Source organism: Grammomys surdaster, unplaced genomic scaffold, assembly GCF_004785775.1.
Source record: "Grammomys surdaster isolate TR1022 unplaced genomic scaffold, NIH_TR_1.0 125876, whole genome shotgun sequence".
Classification (NCBI taxonomy): Eukaryota; Metazoa; Chordata; class Mammalia; order Rodentia; family Muridae; genus Grammomys; species Grammomys surdaster.
This window is the reverse complement of record NW_021620701.1, coordinates 3481149-3500495: the sequence shown is the minus strand read 5'-3', so window position 1 is coordinate 3500495 and position 19347 is coordinate 3481149. Positions and strand designations below refer to the sequence as shown.

General features: G+C 38.3%; 1 protein-coding gene across 1 annotated transcript in view; it reads left to right on the top strand.

Moving 5' to 3' along the window:
* Positions 1-19347, top strand: part of Ankrd31 (ankyrin repeat domain 31) — a 171945-nt gene that overhangs the window by 39570 nt on the left and 113028 nt on the right. The window contains exons 6-9 of the mRNA XM_028752046.1: positions 490-533; positions 3758-4318; positions 6341-6621; positions 7136-7242. Coding sequence (XP_028607879.1) covers positions 490-533; positions 3758-4318; positions 6341-6621; positions 7136-7242 — 993 coding nt within the window. The remainder of the gene's footprint in view (positions 1-489; positions 534-3757; positions 4319-6340; positions 6622-7135; positions 7243-19347) is intronic.

Below are 19347 nucleotides of genomic sequence, written 5' to 3'. Positions count from 1 at the left end.
GCACTCAGAATTTCTTTGCACAACTCCAATTCCATTCATCCATGGGCCCTGTTCCAATACCACATAATTTCCCACCCTTCCCCTTCCTCTTTGAAATGAAGAACCAAAGTGTCTGATAGAACCCTGGTTAATCTTGATCTCATTGTGTAGCCTAGGATAACTTTAAACTTGAGACCCCTCTCCTCAGTGCTGGGTTATAGGCCTGGGCTGCACCACTGCTCCCAGGTTAAGGATTCATGGAGTACCAGGCATAGAATCCAGGGCAAGCAGCCTACCAGCTTTGCTATATCCCTAGCCCAAGAAGTGGAAAGTTTTATTATTTTCTAAATAACAAATTTATATCAGCAAATTGGTATATTTATAACATGCTTGATATATCTGTTGAAGTATTTAAGAAAGCTCAAGTTTTATTGCTAGAAAGTGCTGATTAAAGAGAGTATACTTTGTGGTTTAATAAATGTTGAATAAATACATATTGTTCTGTTCTAGGGCCTGAAGCTGAAAATTGTGAAAATTTGTCACACTCAGAAAAGGTTGGTTTATGTAACCAAGATTGGCTTTGTAGATTGTGAATTTAGATTTTTAAAAAACATGTTGATTAAAGTTTCAAGTGGATTTAGACTCTCTTCTAGGACTAAATCACATTAATAGTTAGAAACCTATTGTTTTTTGTAAGTTTTGGATGGGAGGCATGTTGATACAGGGTCTTTCTTTATAGCCCTGGCTGTCCTGGACTTTGCTCTGTAGACCAGACTGGCTTTGACCTAAAGAAGAGCCGCTTGCCTCTAGCCCCAGAGTGCTGGGAGTAAAGGCATGCAATCCCACCACTTGGCTATAATATATTTGAAACTATAATATGGTTACATCATTTCTCCTATCCTTTCCTGCCTCCAACCCCTCCCATGCACTCTACTTGCTCTCTCTCAAATTTATGGCCTTTTAAAAAATTGTTTTTACCTTGCATATATGCAGGCCTATAATCCCCAATACTCAGAAGGGTCAGAAGTTCAAAGTCATATGTATGTATGAGTCCCTGTGTGTGTTTCTATTGCTCGGTTTGTGTAATGTTACCAGAATGTGTATGACCTCAGAGCTGCCTCCCTGGGGAAGACCATTTCTTCCACTCTTGCATTTCCCAGTTGTCTGTAGTTCCTTGTTTAGCGTTAAGAACCCACAAACTATCTCCTTCCATGTTAACATGCTCAGTGCCATCATCATTGCTCAGATCTTTTTCTCGGCGAGACTTTCTGGGTGTAGCCTCTCTTACATTCCTAGGAGACACAATCTCACAGGAAACTTCCTGATCTCTCCCTTTATAATCTTTCTTCCCTCTCTTCTGCAGTGATCCCTGAGCCTTAAGTGTAGCTGTTAGCATGTGGATCTATTGATTGGAACTGGGTATATACACAATCTCTTGTTCTCCATATTTTAATCAGTTTTGTTTTTCTGTAATTTTTCTCCTTTTGTTGCAAAAAGAAATTTTTGATGAGAGGTGAGAATTATACTTATAAATATTTAAAATTTTAGGAATTATGCTGGTTTAGTGAAGTGTCACGTATAATGTCTTGTTTAAGATCCATAATAGCTTGTATATTTGTCTAGGTTTCTAGTACCAGGGAACTCTTGTTGATCAGGTCTTATGTCCAACTAGAGATCTATTGGTTGCCACCAGTGTATGAGTGCCGTGGGCCTGTTGTGCCATGTTGGTCATTGTTGTAGTTCATAGGTGTCAATTCTGAGTAGGATTAGCAGTTCCTTCCCCGCCTTGTAACCTTGTATGGTGCCTTCTGGTGCCATGAAAGGTATTCCTTGGGTGGAGAAACTTTGTCTAAAAATCTGTTCATGTATATATTTGTCCTGATCTTTAATAATTTTGGTAATTTTCTGATGTGTGTTCCTTACCCACTATGACAAGTCTCTTATACTTTGTTTAGATTATTTGTGTGCCCAGATGATGGTGCGTAATCTTCTTTTTTTTTTTTTAAGGTTAACCTTATTTCTTTAATTTTCAGGCTTTCATTCCCATTGTCTTGTTGCTAATGTTTTTCAAAGGCCTGCTTTGTCTTTGTTTTCCACTTGGAGCAGTGAATTGGCTCTACCCACAGTGAACTCAAATCCTTCTTCACAATACCAAGTAGCTTTGGCCCTCCCAGTCACACCCTATCTTATCTGGCTGCATCATCTCAGTGTGCCTCTTCTGTTGCCAGTTACCAAGCTTTTTTGCTGAACTTTCAAGCCAGAGAGCAGGGAAGTAGGGATAGAATTTTGAGTGGATGTTGCTTCAAAGGCAGCTCTTGTTCACATCTATAAAGTACTGACAGATAGATGTTTCCAAGAGTTACTGTGAGAACCAGGAGCAATGACTTCTGGCCTGACACCTAATTGTGTTTGAATAAATGTATGTTGTTATTATTTCCCTTCTTCACAACTCATCCATTCATCCCTCAAGTTCTGCCTTTCCTTTGGATCTGTGGCAGGTAACTGGTAAAACTGATCAAAGTAATTCCTTCTTCTCTGATATTTTTCACTGGTTGTATCAATATTTCCCAATAGATCATCTGGGAAAAACCCTCTAAATACCTTTGAGAGCGTTGTATCTTTACATGTTTCAAAAAATTTGTACAAAGAAACTTGATTAATTTTTCTCTCACCAAAGTATTTTCAGAAAAACCAGTAAAACCCTCCATTGCCTCCCCTTCCATAAAGGTCACTTACGTATTATTCCTGGTACACCTTAGTGTCTTGGATTTAAAAAATATAAAAGGACTAAATATCAGGGAACCCTTGAGATGTGACTCAATGAGTAGGATTTATTTCTTAAAGAAAATTATAGTTAGCATTATCTTAAAGAAAATTATAGTTAGCATTACAGATAAATAAAGATATCTTATTAGGCTCTGTATGTTATAGACATGGGATAAAATGGTGGTACATAGAATATATTAATTTTTTTACTTCTTTTGTTCAACTTAGAACAAATTATTAGCAGTCTTAGGAGATGATAGTGCATCCTGCCAGAGAGGTAGTAGACATGTTGTGGGGGAACAGCCAAAGTAATTGAAAACCATAAATTTCAATACCTATAAAGTACATTTTTTTCCTGAGGAACATAGTAGCTAATTAGGATAGCAACTTTAAAAGTAATTTTAATATTGGACATTCAAAACTCTGTAAGAGCAAATGCAACCTGTTTGGGTATTGCTCTTGAAAATAACTCCCTGGGAAAGCTGTGTTTTATGTTTTTGTTGTTTAAAACAAAACCTTGGCTTGTTAATTTAGAATCAGGATTTATAAAATTATGTACACTTGCATCCTCATTTCTTCTAGTTCCCTTTCTGATTCCCTGTTCTTTTCTCATTTCACATTTACATATTCATTCAGAAGGTGAAGTAGTATCAATTTTATAATTTTATGACTGATAGAAATATTTGGCAAGAATTTTATAGCATTACTTAAGCTGTGAAATATTGAGGTCATTTGTTAATTTAACTAATTAGAGCACCTGTCTCTTCTGTTGGAACAGATAATTAAAGCTTTGCTGAAGAGATTATTTGTCATCTGTGGTCCAGCCAGTATTGCTCTTGGTCCATTTAACCACTCTTGGTTAAATATTTAACCATGCATTTAGGCATTATTAATTTCATACAGGAAAATAATACAGATGAAGTAAAAAGTTGCTAAAAATAAATTAATATCAAAATGAGTTCTAAATCTAACTTTTAATTTTAAATATTGCTTTGTTTTATGTAACACACAGGAACTAAGTGAAAGCTCAGATTCCCCTGAAGCTAGTCTTCTCTCAGGGACTTCTCTTACGGCATCTGATTTGGTTACATTAAAGGAGAAATTAACAGAGCCAGTGAAGACCTTAGCAAACAAGTTTTCTGAGCCTGGAAAGGAAGTAACACAGACCATGACATCTAAAGAAACCAAAGATGAAGAAAGCTCTCTTGAAACATTTGTGTCTGCTTTAGAAAAGTTACTAGAATCACCAGAATGTACCCAAGAGGAAAGGCTGCTTGAAAAAATGAATGACTTCAATCCTCAAGAGTTGTTGAACACAGTGAGCAACTCCTTGAGTTCTGTATCTGTCCCTTTGAATGCCTTGTCAGCACATGATAGAGATGCACTAGAGAACAAGGCTGATGCTGCAATGCCAGCTAAATTGCTGGCAACTGTCAATACACTGCCAGGTGCTGCTGTGAGACTACTCTGTCGAGGACAAGAGAAAAGCAGCAGTGTTAGTGGTGGAAATGGATGTTTAGAAGTGCAGCCCACCATGTCTCAGATAGATGAAGATTGTACACAGATAGCACAGGTGAATTTGCTGCCTTATTAGTTAAATAGTTCAGATTATCCATGTTGTGGAACAACCATCTGTCAGTAGGACAGATGGTTATACACAATATAAATATCTGAAACTAATTTTTGTAGTGACCTCTAATAATCTTTAGTGTATTAAATTTTAACCATCTCACCAGTTACCAACATCTAGAATATATTGGTGAAAGATAACTTTCATATGTAGATTGCTCCTTTTAGAAGTATTGGGTAGTGTTTACAAGGAGTTAAGTTAAAATTATTTTCTCCCCAACTTACATAAGAAGGCATACTATCAGTTTTTTAGTATAATAGGAAAGAATGTCTTACCAGAAATTTGTCTTTGTTCAGAATACCACTATATTTACCTGAATATGGAGTAGATACTGAGCCCCATAATTGGACCTGGAGTAATTTGGGCTGCTAAGTGTGGAGGGAAGAATTAAACCTTCTTTAAGCCCTATTTGGAATACGAATAAAATTCCATAGCTTGTGGTTTTAGAATTCCTACAGCGTTGTGCCTGGAGGCCTTGTAGATGTGTGACAGGCGCCAAGTTCCCTTTTCATGTTGACAGTTTGTATTCTCATTATTAGAAAATTACTTAAAGGCAAGTATGGTGGTACATACTTGTAATTAGAGAGGCTGAAGCAGCAGGGTCAACAGTTCAGGAGTTCAAGGCCAGCATGGGGCCTTAGTAACACCCTGTCTCAGATCAATCAAAACCAAAAAGAACATGTCATGCATTGCAAGATTGTTTAACAGTATGGTAACAAAAATCCCTATAGATGTACTCTTTAAACATTGTTAACAGTTTGGTGCATCTTCAGTGACTTCTGTTCCATGTAGCTTTATTTTATTCAAATGACACTGTATAATACAAGATACAGTGCAACTTATTTTTTAAATATATGTTGCTCACATTTTTAGTGTGAAGAATTTAGCACTTTGAAATCTTTTATGAAATTATATATAAATGTATTATATAAATATAACTAATCAATTAATAATAATATAAATTTAGATTCCTTTTATTTCTTGTTAGCTATTACAAAATATTCCATGTATACCCCAGGGAGATTAAGAGTAGATGAGTTTCTGTTGCAGCATGTAAACCTGGAGTAATCCCAGTGTAGTCTGGCTGTCACTTCTCAGATAGACACTATAGGATTAAGAAATGAAAACAGAAACATTTACCAAGGAGATAAAGATGATTAAACATTTCCTTGTTCAAGTATAAGAAGAAGGACTCTGACTAAAATGTAGAAAATATGATTAATATTGGTAAAGTAAACACAGGTTTTAACAAGTCTTCAAGTGTAAGATGAGAAACCTTTTAAATAGTAGAAAGGAAATTCATGTAGAACAAATCATATCAATACTCTTACTCAGCTGTGATTAAAATATTCAATACTTTGTTTGAGAAGCTTTGCTTCTGGATACATAAATGAGCTCAAAGTTTATGAGGTGCATGTAAAATGTAAGTGTCTTCATAGAAGTTAGAGAAATTACAAGAATTCATGACATACCATTGAGCTTTGAAAATATGGAAGTTATGTATCACCTTGTTCCTTAAACATCATTGTTTCTGTCAAGGAAGCACACAGACCATTAATCTGGTCTTTGTCATGTTCTTATATGGGTGTCATATTCTGTATGATTTCTTTCCTGCCAAATTAAGCACCAAAAGGGACTTTATATTTTCCTTTGAAATTTAAAGTTGAATATTGAGGAAAGTGATTTTAAAGTCTTTCCTTTTTTCTTTCTTTCCACTGCCCCAGATCTCCCTATAAAGCCCAAGCTGCTCTTAAACTCAAAAATCTCTTGCCTTAGTTTTCCATGTGCTGTGTCACCAAGACTAGCTGCTTATGTTTTTATAAGCTTACAATCTATGTTCTTTTAAAAAAATGATTATAGATTTTTTCATTGTCTTCATATATGCTCATAAATTGCTTTAGTTTAATAGAAGAGAAGATAAATGTAACTTTTTCTTTTAACTATTGTGGAAATATCTCTTTATAGAGTATAGAAGACCCAAAACCATTTAGATTACAAACATTGTCTCGTGAAAATGCCACCTCTTATGAGCAACTAAACAAAAAGGAAAATTCAGATTCCATGAAAAACACTTCTACCCAGGAAACACCTCATGTACTAAGAAGATCGTCTAGACTGGAAAAGCTGAAAGCAAGCAGAGATGTGGTGCATACAGATGTCATATTGAAGAAGCCAGAAAGGATTTTATCAAAAGCACTTAGCTGTAAGGATCGAATAGATAGCATACTTACAACTGAGAATTTCAGGTATGCTAGTAAATTATATCTTTTACGCCATATATGCTACAATTCTAATCAGTAATTGGGTGCTGGAGGATGTTAGAGGCCATGTCAAGTTACCCTTAAATAAAACGCATTTTTGTGTTGCTGTTTTTTATTTTGTAGTTTTGATCAGTGCCCTATTATACAGCAAGTCCCTTTACTCCTCACACCCCTGCAGAAGACCTGCCTCTTATCCCTACAGGGTGAATACAGTGGATAGTGACATGCCTTCTCAGAGAGTAAAGGGTAGAAAGCTCAGAATCTCCACATTTGTAGGTAGCTACACCTAATGTAATGGAACTAAGAGCCTGCCATGGGCTGTCTCTCAGAATTATCTACAGCTTACTTAGGTTCCACCTCCATGTGTAAGTTGCTTTATCAGTTGAGAATAACTCAGTAACTATCTTTGGGGTTTCAATTTTTTGTTAAAATTTCATGTGATTCTCCATGAATGCTTGTAGAAAACATTGTAGTTATTTAATAGGTCTATTTTTAAAAGAGTCAAGGATTCTGTTTTAATGATTGACAGTAAATGGAAGAATATGTATTCATCCAGATTCAAGAATGAACAGATAAGGAAAAATGGACAACTTAGAATAAAGAATGGTGAGACATATTTTGAATATTTCATTTCTTTAAGTAGCTTATAGAAACAGAACTGAATAAGAGCAATATACAATATAATCTCAGCTTTATTGATGAGTTGAGAGTTTCAGTGATGCTGTAGCATAAGTGGGATTGAGCTTAATGGCTCCCAGGGTGGGAGTATTTTCCATACTTTGTACTGTAAAGAGCAGCTAGAGGATAGTTTCACAATTGTGTGTATGGCTAACACAATAAAAGACTGACAGTGCATACCAAAAATACTTGTAGAGGAAAAAAAGAGGGCAAATTATTAATTAACAAGTTCTGTTTCTATATAATCCATAATATTGATCTAAAATTTGTTACAATAAAATAATATAGAAACACTGGTTAAAAGTAATAGTTGACAAAATTGAAACATGGACTTTAGAATGCATCTGTTTTCAGTTTTTTAAATTTTAAAATAATACTCTTGATTGTATAAGAGGATGTTTATATTGTTAGAAAATACTTCTTAAGCATTAGTGATAAAAGGAATATTGTATAATAGTTAACACACTACCATCCCATCTATATGTGCAGATGATGGAGGGATGGACAGATAGACAGGTAGGTAAGTGGATGAGTTCATGGGTGGATGGACAAACAGAAAGGATAGATAAAAGTGATTTAAAGTTGTGGCAAAATGTTAGCATTGGATTCTTTGCTTATTTTTCTTTTCTACTCAGATCAAATTCAGGACTTCATACTTACTGGGCAAACACTCTACCATTTGGCTATATTCTTAGAACATTATTCTCTTTACATACATTTTTGATAAACTGAATTATTTCAAAATAAAATATAGACAAATTGAATAAACCAAAAAAACCTCTCCAAATAGTATATTTCATCTCATATATTAACTGGATAAGTAATGTAAGAGAAAGTTATAAATATAATAATTACAGTGCTATAAAAAAGAAGGTAAATACCACTTACTACAATAAACATATGTCATACCTATAAGAAGAGGATTTAAAATTCCTTCTGAGAGACTAAAAGGAGACTTGAACAAATGGAAACAAGGAACTGGTTCTCAATTATTTAGAACTTAATAACTTTCTTCTCTCTCAGTTACTTCATAAGTGCATAGGACCTCTATTAGAAGTAGGTTGGGGCGGGGGGAGCTGAGGCATTAGCTCAGTCAGTAAAGTAATTGCCAAACAAATACCAAGACCTGAATTTAATTTTCATCACTGCAGTGGTTTGAATAAGAGTGATCCTCATAGGATCATATATTTGAATGTTTAGTCACCAGAGAGAAAAACTGTTTGAAAAGATTAGAAGGATTAGGAAATGTGGCCCTTTTGGAATAGTTGGAGGAAGCATGTCATTGCAGGTGGGTTTTGAGATTTCAGATGCCCATGCCAGTTACAACCCCTGTCCCCCACCAGCCTGAGGATCAGGATATATCTCTTAGCTACTGCTCTAGTGCCTTGTATGCTGCCATGTTCCTACCATGATGATACTGAACTAACACTCTGAGATCGTAAGCCCACAATTGAATGTTTTGCTTTATAAATGTTGCCTTGGTCATAGTGCCTCTTCACAGCAGCAGAACAGTAACTAAGACATGCACATTAAGAAAGAGAGAAATGGCAACACATTCTTGTAATCCCAGCACTTAGGCAGTGATGGGAAGATGTGTAGGTATTGATGGCTAACTGTCTTGTCAAATCCATTAGCTGTAGGTTCAGAGTGAGAAACCTTGTCTCAAAAACTGATTGAGCAAAGACCCTTAACATTGGCCTCTGCTGACCTCCATACCTGCAGATATCTGTACATGTATCACACTTACACAACATGCACACACAAAACCATACGTGTGTGTGTGTTGCATGTTGCATGCATATGAATGCTGGTATGGATGCCTGTGCAACAGTGCATCAGGTGTCTTGCTTGCTCCACACTACAGTCCACAGCCCTGGAGACAAACTCTTATTGGCCTGGAATCTTTCTGTTTTAGCTAGACAGGATAGTTAGCAGATCGGCATTCTTTTGTCTTGTAATGTTGAGAATTTTGGCATGTATAAGCTCTGCCTGTATTTTTACATGGGGGCTAGGTATTTGAACTCAGGTCTTCATGCTTGCAAATCAAATACTCTTATTCATTGAGTACTCTTATCTATTGAATAATTTCTCTGGTCTTATATACATGAGTTTGTTTGCTTGTTTATTGTTTTATTGTTTTAATGACTGGATGGTAGCTATGAGAATACTTTCAGGTAGAAAAGTAAATATAAAAAATAGTAAAATATATTCAGAAAATTTAAATAAAAGACAGTATGGTAAGAATTTGTTCTATAAAGGATAAAATTTTAGAAAGCCACTGAAATTGATGTAATTTGTCATGGTATAGGAACAGACAGATAAATCAATGAAATGGAAAAGGGGGTTTAGATTTGGAAAGCTGATACATTAGGAATATGAAGGTGATTCGTGATAAAGTCCATATCTCAAAGTACTGGTAAAAAGGACTATATGTTACAGGTGATAATATCCCTTGATATATTTCAAGCTGATCAAAGGGTTAAGAGAATAAATTTTGGAAGAGAACAGAAATGAATCTTTTTTATAGCCTTAATATTGAAAAGTCCATGTCCTTTTAAAGAATTATCCAAACAAAGAACTATGATAGGAGGGGAAAGCATAATAACAGTGGATATATACATTTAAAAGTTTGCAGAAATACATTTTAAAGAAGATTCAACCCGAAAAAGGAAAACTGTGAGTGACATAACACAAAGGTTTAAATGCACTAGTGTGGAACATGCATGTGAGACAGTAAGGACAAAGAGGAAAGGCATGTCTATGCTTGATGGTAATTATTTTACAGGTACATCCTTGTCTCCAAACTCACTGAATTGCATACATAAAATATTGTGATCTTACATGTCAAAATATTAATACCTGGATTTCCATCATCACCTGAAGCTGACCCTGTGTTACAGTTCTCCATACCCAAATACCACTAGGAAAGAGTTGTTTTACAAGGAGTGCTGATACACCTGTAAGCACAGGTAAGACCACCACTTCTGCTCAAATTCCTGGCACAAGAGATACCTTCCCAGCCATCAGGCCTCAGAAACCAAGGAGCAGTCTGGGACAGGATTCTTCCAGTTTCCATCTGCACCCAGGAGCTGATCCTGAGCCACAGCACTTCATACTCAAATTCCTCTCAGAGAGAACTGGTATCCAAGAAGTGTTGACACAGGCTTGCAGGATGGACACGCCACTGTCAGAGAGCAAGACCAGCTAAGAACGTAGACAACCAGATGGCAAGAGACAAGGGCAAGAACATGAGCAACAGAAACCAAGGCTACTTGGCATCATCAGAACCCAGTTCTCCCACCACAGCAAGCCCTGGATAACCAAACACACTGGAAAAGCAAGACTCTGATTTAAAATCATATCTCATGATGATGATAGAGGACTTTAAGAAGGACATAAATAACTCCCTTAAAGAAATACAGAACACAGGTAAACAAGTAGAAGCCCTTAAAGAGGAAACACAAAAATTGCTTAAAGAATTACAGGAAAACACAACCAAACAGGTGAAGGAATTGAACAAAACCAGCCAGGACATAAAAATGGAAGTAGAAGCAATAAAGAAATCACAAAGGGAGAAAACCCCTTGTGTCGCGTCCACCCTCGACCAGCAAGGAAGACGCAACGCAGGAGCTCTTCTCCAAGCAGTTTAATCAGGACCCTTGAACAATCTTCTAACTGATGACCTTCTAACTGACGACCTCGAGGGAAGCCTCTCCCAGGCTTAAGTACTCTAGGGCTAGCCAACCCCCGTCTGCCACGTGGCAACAGCAGATAGGTCCACACACATGGAGACAAGCCAGATCAACTGCCACTGCCATATAAGGAGTTGTTTACTCCTAAGAGTCCTCGCCAGCAGGTGGTGGAAGGCAGAGACCAGTGCCATCTTAAAGGTGCAAGGTGCAGCACTATGCGGCTCTCCACAGTTCCCCCTTTTTGTTTTTATACGAAACAGGTGAGAGTAGAGGTCTGATCTCAGAAAGAACAACGGACATTGTACTAACCCTCCCTGAGCATCCCTGCCCAGGCAGTGTCAGACCCGTCCAGTGCCGATTTTTGCTGAGGCGGGAACAACATTGGGATCAGTTGGGGGAAAGGATGGCACTAACCCGCATCAATCAGACTTGCTCCCCTTGAGGCTGCGAGCAGCTGACAGCACACCTCAAGTGCAGTGCTTAGCCTCGCAACCTGAACGTGATGACTCAAGGCTTGATGGCTGCCAGCCAAGCTTGGGGGAACTCTCCGGCCTCAAAGGCAGTAAAGGCTTGGATAATCATGGCTGCATTCCGTTTTTGTGTAACCCTAACCTTGCAAATAAACCACAGGCAGATAGAGGAGGCTAGCACCATGAGTATCGCCAAGGAACCCAAACCCGCCCACTTGGTCGAGAGGAAGATGTCACGAAGCAGGGGTTCTCTAGATGCCTCCGGCTCCTTCAGTCTCTAACCCTGGTGTCGCTGTCACCATCATCATCTCGAGCCTCAGGAGGGTCTTCACGGTGAACCTTCCGCACCAGGTGCTCGGGCACCCACACTGGATCTTGCTGGTCCTGAGGAAAAACACAAACAACCTCGTGCCCATGTCAGCACGGGATCAGGCCCTCTCCAGGAGCCTATTAGGACATCTTTCCATTTTACCATGCCTCTAGAGGGGCCATGAGAATTCTGATGTCTGTCCGCAGCTGAGCGGCCGTGGACATTCAAATTTTAAAAATTTAGGGTAAATAAGGCTAATGATATTCTCTCCTTGGGGGCACGGCCTTGGCCTACTCCCCCTTTTTGTTTTTGTAGGCATTCTTTTAAGGTGCGATGAGCACGTTCCACAATACCCTGGCCTTGAGGGTTATATGGTAAGCCATGGTTTAGGTGTATCTCCATTTGTTTGCAAAAGGAGGTGAATGAATTGGCCGTATAGGCTGGCCCATTGGTGGCAAATATGCACAAAACAATGGGTTGACCCTCTTGCCATCTCTGCAGAAAGGCACTTTGTAACCTTTCCTCTACCTTGCATAAGGCCTTTCTTGCCTCTTCTGTTCAAGAGAATCTAGAGCCAAGTCACCATTTAAAATATTATACAACGGTTTAGGTGTCATACAATGTCTATTTAATGCCTCAACTTGAGCCAGAGTGAACAAGGCCGTAATGCCATACGTCCTAACTGATTCTGCCAAAGATTTTATGGCCTTAAAATCAAGAGGCTCCTCATAGCGATTACCTTGAGCATCTTGAAAAACTGGGCAAGCAATTTGCAACTCTGATCTCACTGCTCGCCACACCTCTGGGCAGAATGAACGTCCTGAGCCTCCAGTAGGGGTGCTCGGGGCATTATATGATGGAGGGGTAGGAGGCACTACCCCTGGTGGCTCCGCAGTTGTCTCTGGGTCTTTGTCTATCTCTCTTTTCTCCTTTCTTTCTTTCTTTCAGAGAGTGTTTCTCTACCTTTTCAATCAGAGCTTGAAGCTCTTCATCAGTATCTGACCAGTCTGTGTCAGAATCCTCCTTCCCACTTGACTTAACTGAGCATTCCTCTTTCAGCATTTCCAGGGCAGTCTGTCCCTCCTTTACTGCCCTGCAGCACCTCTGATCCTCCAAACAGTTCCTGATAAGCTTCCACACAGGTCTGACCCCTGACTTGAGCGTTCCCTGACCCCATGCAAAGTCTAGATCTTTTCCTAGTTTATCCCAACAAGCCATAGTTAAATTACCAGAAACTGCGAACCAAGGAGCAATGGTATCGCACTCATCCAAAAACCTTTCAAGGGTGGTTTTCTTGAGTTTCAAATTTTTAGATAACAGCAGCTCCTGAAGAGCCAAAAAAATTGGGTGCGACTGAGAAGCGCCCATACTTTCGACACACTGTGCCTTTCACTTTTGGTCTGCAACAATGTAGACTTTTCTGCTCTCTCTTTGTCTGCAGCAAAGAGTGAAATGGCTACGCTCCATTCCGCAGACTTTATTGTTCCAACCTGCTCGGAAACTTTCCCTTATTCCACAACTTTCCCTCGTCCCATTTACCTGGGAACTTTGCCTCATCCCAATAACCTGGGAGCTTTGTCTTGTCCCAATAACCTGGGAGCTTTGTCTTGTCCCAATAACCTGGGAGCTTTATTGTTCCTACCCGGAAACTTTATTGCCTCTTTTACCGAGGGCCTTCTCTTGTCCCAACTTAACCTGGGAACTTACCGGTGCACCACCCTGACTGCTTGAAGTTCTGAGCTTCGCTGTTTCCCCGTACGGGCCGCCAGTTGTCGCGTCCACCCTCGACCAGCAAGGAAGACGCAACGCAGGAGCTCTTCTCCAAGCAGTTTAATCAGGACCCTTGAACAATCTTCTAACTGATGACCTTCTAACTGACGACCTTCTAACTGACGACCTCGAGGGAAGCCTCTCCCAGGCTTAAGTACTCTAGGGCTAGCCAACCCCCGTCTGCCACGTGGCAACAGCAGATAGGTCCACACACATGGAGACAAGCCAGATCAACTGCCACTGCCATATAAGGAGTTGTTTACTCCTAAGAGTCCTCGCCAGCAGGTGGTGGAAGGCAGAGACCAGTGCCATCTTAAAGGTGCAGCACTATGTGGCTCTCCACACCCTTGAAGATAGAAATCCTAGGAGAGATCAGGAGCCATAGATGCAAGCATCACCAACAGAATACAAGAAATAGAAGAGAAAATCTCAGGTGCAGAAGATACCAGAGAAAATATTGACACAACTGTCAAAAAATGAAAAATGCAAAAAGGTCTTAACCCAAAACATTCAGAAAATCCAGGACATAATGAGAAGACCAAACGTAAGATTAATAGGTATACAGTGAAGATTTCCAACTTAAAGGGCCAGAAAATGTCTTCAAAAAAATTGTAGTAGAAAGCTTCCCTAACCTAAAGAAAGAGATGCCTATGAACATGAAAGAAACCTATAGGACTCCAGATAGGCTAGACCAGAAAAAAAATTCCTCTCATCACATACTCAAAACAAAGAAAGAATATTAAAAGCAGTAAGAGGAAAAAGACAAGTAACATATAAAGGCAGACCTACCAGAATTACACCAGATTTCTCACCAGGGACTATGAAAACTAGAAGATCCTGGGCAGATGTCATACAGACCCTAAGAGAACACAAATGCCAGCCCAGGCTACTATACCCAGCAAAACTCTGAATTATCATAGATGAAGAAACCAAGATATTCCATGACAAGACCAAATTTACACAATATCTTTCCACAAATCTAGCCCTACAAAGGATAATAGATGGAAAAACACTAGCACAAGAAGGGAAACTACACTGTAGAAAAAGCAAGAAAGTTATCTTCTTTCAACAAACCCAAAAGAAGATAGCCACAGAGATATAATTCCACCTCTAACAACAAAAATAAGAAGCAACAATGACTTTTCCTTATTATCTCTTAACATCAATGGACTCAATTCCCCAATAAAAAGATGTAGACTAACAGACTGGATACGTAAACAGGACTCAGCATTTTGCTGAATACAGGAAACACACTTCAGTGACAAAAACAGACACTACCTCAGACTAAAGGGCTAGAAAACAATTTTTCCAAGCAAATGGTCCCAAGAAATAAGCTGGAGTAGCCATTCTAATAATGAATAAAATTGGCTTTCAAAGAAAGTTATCAAAAAGGAAGGACACTTCATACTCATCAAAGGAAAACTCTACCAAGATGACCTCTCAATTCTGAATATCTGTGCTCCAAATGCAAGGATACCCACATTCATAAAAGAAACTTTAATAAAGCTCAAATCACACATTGCACCTCACACAATAATAGTGGGAGACTTCAACACCCCACTCTCATCAATAGACAGGTCATAGTAACAGAAACTAAACAGAGACACAGTGAAACTAACAGAAGCTATGAACCAAATGGATTTAACAGATATCTATAGAACATTTCATTCTAAAACAAAAGAATATACCTTCTTCTCGGCACCTCATGGTACCTTCTCCAGAACTGACCATATAGTCCATCAAAAAAAGGCCTCAACAGATACAGGAAGATTGAAATAATCTCATGCAGACTATCAGATCACCACAGACATGGGCTGGTCTTCAATAACAACAAAACAACAGAAAGTGCACTACTCATGGAAGCTGAACAATACCATACTCAGTGATAACTTGATCAAGGAAGAAATGAAGAAAGAAGTTAAAGACTTATTAGAATTTGATAAAATGAAGGCACAACATACTCAAAACTTATGGAACACAATGAAAGCAGTGCTAAGAGGAAAACTCATAGCTCTCAGTGCCTACAAACAGAAACTGGAGAGAGCATACATTAACAGCTTAACAACACACCTGAAAGCTCTAGAACAAAAAGAAGCAAACACACCCAAGAGGAGTAGATGGCAGGAAATAATCAAACTCAGGGCTGAAATCAACCAAGTAGCAATAAAAAGAAGTATACAAAGTATCAACAAGACCAGGAGCTGATTCTTTGAGAAAATAGATAGACCAAGATAGATAAACCCTTACATAGACTAACCAGAGGACACAGATACAGTATCTAAATTAACAAAATCAGAAATGTAAAGGAAGATATAACAACAGAAACTGAGGAAAGAAATAGAAGCAGTCATTAAAAGTCTCCCAACCAGACAGGATCTGGATTTGAAACAAGGGTTAGTGCATGTTTTAAGGCTATTTTAATTGTCAAGCTAAAATTGGTTTTGTCTCTTCTACAGTATTTATTGTAAGTTGCACTGACTGCATAATTTCCAATTGTGTTAGTGTATTGACACCTGTCATGTCTGTTATGGGGGTCTATCAACCAGCTTTTGTCTTACTGCCCTGAGTATTAGAAAACCTTGATTCTCTGAAAAAAAACCTTGAAGGTGCTGGAAGAAGTGAGTTAGACTTTAAGCAGAAGCAAGAGAGTAGCAGGCTTGATTATTGCTGGTATAACAGCTTTAATTTCATTAATTGCTAGCACCACTGCTTCGGCAATAGCATTGATCCAAGGAGTTAAGATAACCATTTTTGTTAACCATCTAGCAAAAAAAAAAAAATGTTACCAATGTATTGAGTATACAAAAGGATTTATATAGGTGTCTGGAACAACAGATTGATGCTCTATAACCTATTCAAATTATCTGAAGGAGGCTCAGGGTTCAAGAGTTAGGAGCCATCCTAAGTGTCATGACAAATATCATTGGAGTAGTGTTACTTCTAAAATGTACAATGATTGTCATTATAATTAGAAAAAAGTTTAAAGACACCTGTAGGGTATTTGGCATAATCCTAACACCTCTCTGGGTGTGTTAACTTTGCATAGTGAGATTATGAATTTAAAGAATGCTGCTCTGTTGAGATTTGATGCTGCAGATACTGCTGATGAAATTATCCATGGCTTGAGGTCAGTATTTCCATTTTGGTCAAACCTCAAGAATGGCATGATCATGCTAGCCCTTTTTGTCCTGGGAATACTTTTATTCCTGCCCATCGTGTGAAAGCTTGTCTTTAACAACATCAACATGTCAGCAGCCAAAGTACATGGCTTGAACCTGAAAATGGACCCCTAGACAGAGATATTAATTTAACAGACTGGCAAGCCAAGGACGGGTAAGATAATGCACAGAGCCTTATCAACCTAAGACAGAAGTGTATTGTTTATGATAATGCATAGTCCACGACAGGTAAGGAAGACTTTCTTGTCAGAATGACCTAAGACAGGCTCAGTCTGGTTTATGCAATAAAAAGGGGGAGCTGTGGAGAGCTTTTGGGGCTGCCTGGCAGGAATCTGTCATTGGCCAAGGACAAGGAAATGGAATGCTTGGAAGGAATCTGACATAGGCCAAGGACAAGGAAATGGACTGCAGGCAGGAATCTGACATTAGGCTGGAACAAAGAAGTAATTTCAGACAGAAGTCTAAATCCTAGGCTAGAACAAAGAAGAAATTTCAGGCAGGAATCTAAATCTTAGGCTAGAACAAAGAAGTAATTATAAGCAGAAATCTAAATCTTAAGCTAGAACAAAGAAGTAGGCTTCAGGCATGAAAATGACTTTGGGGCTAGGACAGGGAATTATGCTCAGATATTTTGATCATCCTGATAAGCCCTTAGAAATAGTGAGCACAGGAGTGATCACCAGACTGAGTTTATTGTTGTGCATGTTCTTTGATTATCTGGGTTTATTGTCTTCCTTGTTCCTGGACTATTTGCATCTATTGTATTGCTAGTTCCTCAGCCTAGAAGTGACCTTAATAGTTGCATGTAATTTAAACAGTATAAAGGCAAAAAAGGAGGAGGGATGGGATAGGGGATTAATGGGTGGGGGAATTGGGAAGGGGGATGGCATCTGAAATGCACATAAATGAAATATCTGAAAAAGATTCTCCCAACCAAAAAAAGCCCAAGACCAGCTTTTAGTGCAGAATTCTGTCAGACTGTCAAAGAAGACATAATTCCAATATTCTTCAAACTATTTCGCAAAATAGAAACCGAAGGAATGCTAATCAATTTATTCTATGAAGCCACAGTTACACTCATACCAAAACCACACAAAGATTCAACAAAGAAAGAGAATTTCAGAGGAGTTTCCCTTATGAATATTGATGCAAAAATACTCAATAAAATTCTTGCAAACTCAATCCAAGAACACATCAAAATGATCATTCAGAATGATCAAATAGGCTTCATGCCAGGGATGCAGGGATGGTTCAACATACAGAAATCCATTAACACATTCCACTATGTAAACAGACTCAGAAAAGAAAACCACATAATCATTTCATTAGATGCTGAAAAAGTGTTTGACAAAATCAACATCCCTTCATGATAAAAGTCTTGGAAAGATCAGAAATTCAAGGGCGATTCCTAAACATAGTAAAAGCAATATATAACAAACCAGTAGCCAACATCAAACTAAATGGAGAGAAAATAAAATCAAAGACTAGACAAGGCTGTCCCCTCTCTCCCTATCTATTCAATATAGTACTTGAAGGTCTAGCTAGAGCAATTAGACAACAAAAGGAGATCAAAGGAATACAAATTTAAAAGGAAGAAGTCAAAATTTCACTATTTGCAGATGATATGATAGTATACTTAAGTGACCCCAAAACTTCCACCAGAGAACTCCTAAACCTGATAACTTCAGCAAAGTGGCTGGATATAAAGTTAACTCAAACAAATCATTAGCCTTCCTCTACTCAAAGGATAAACAGGCTGAGAAAAAAAATTAGGGAAACGACACCCTTCACTATATTCACAAATAATATAAAATAAATACCTTGGTGTGAATCTAGACAAGCAAGTGACAGATGTGTATGACAAGAACTTCAAGTCTCTGAAGAAAGACCTTAAAAGACAGAAAGATCTCCTATGCTCATGGACTGTCAATATCAATATAGTAAAAATGGCAGTCTTGCTGAAAGCAATCTACAGATTCAATGCAATCCTCATCAAAATTCCAACTCAATTCTTTATAGAGTTAGAAAAACCAATTTGCAAATTCATTTGGAATAACAAAAAACTCAAGATAGTGAAAATTATTCTCACTCTGACATCAAGCTATACTACAGAGCAGTAGTGATAAAAACTGCATGGTATTGGTATAGAGACAGGCAAGTAGATCAGTGGTATAAAATTGAAAACCCAGAAATGAACCCACACACCCATGGTCACTTGATCTTTGACAAAGGAACTAAAAACATCCAGTGAATAAAAGACAGCATTTTCAACAAACGGGGCTGTTTCAACTGGAGGTCAGTATGTAGAAGAATGCAAATTGATCCATACTTATCTCCTGTACAAAGTTCCAGTCCAAGTGGATCAAGTACCTTCACATAAAACCAGATACTCTGAAACTAATAGAAGAGAAAGTGGGGAAGAGCCTTGAACACATGGGCACAGGGGAAAAGTTCCTGAACAGAACACCAATGGCTTATGCTCTGAGATCAAGAATTGACAGATGGGACCTCATAAAATTACAGAGCTTCTGTAAGGCAAAGAACATAGTCAATAGGACAAAACAGCAACCAACAGATTGGGAAAAGATCTTTACCAATCCTACATCTGATAA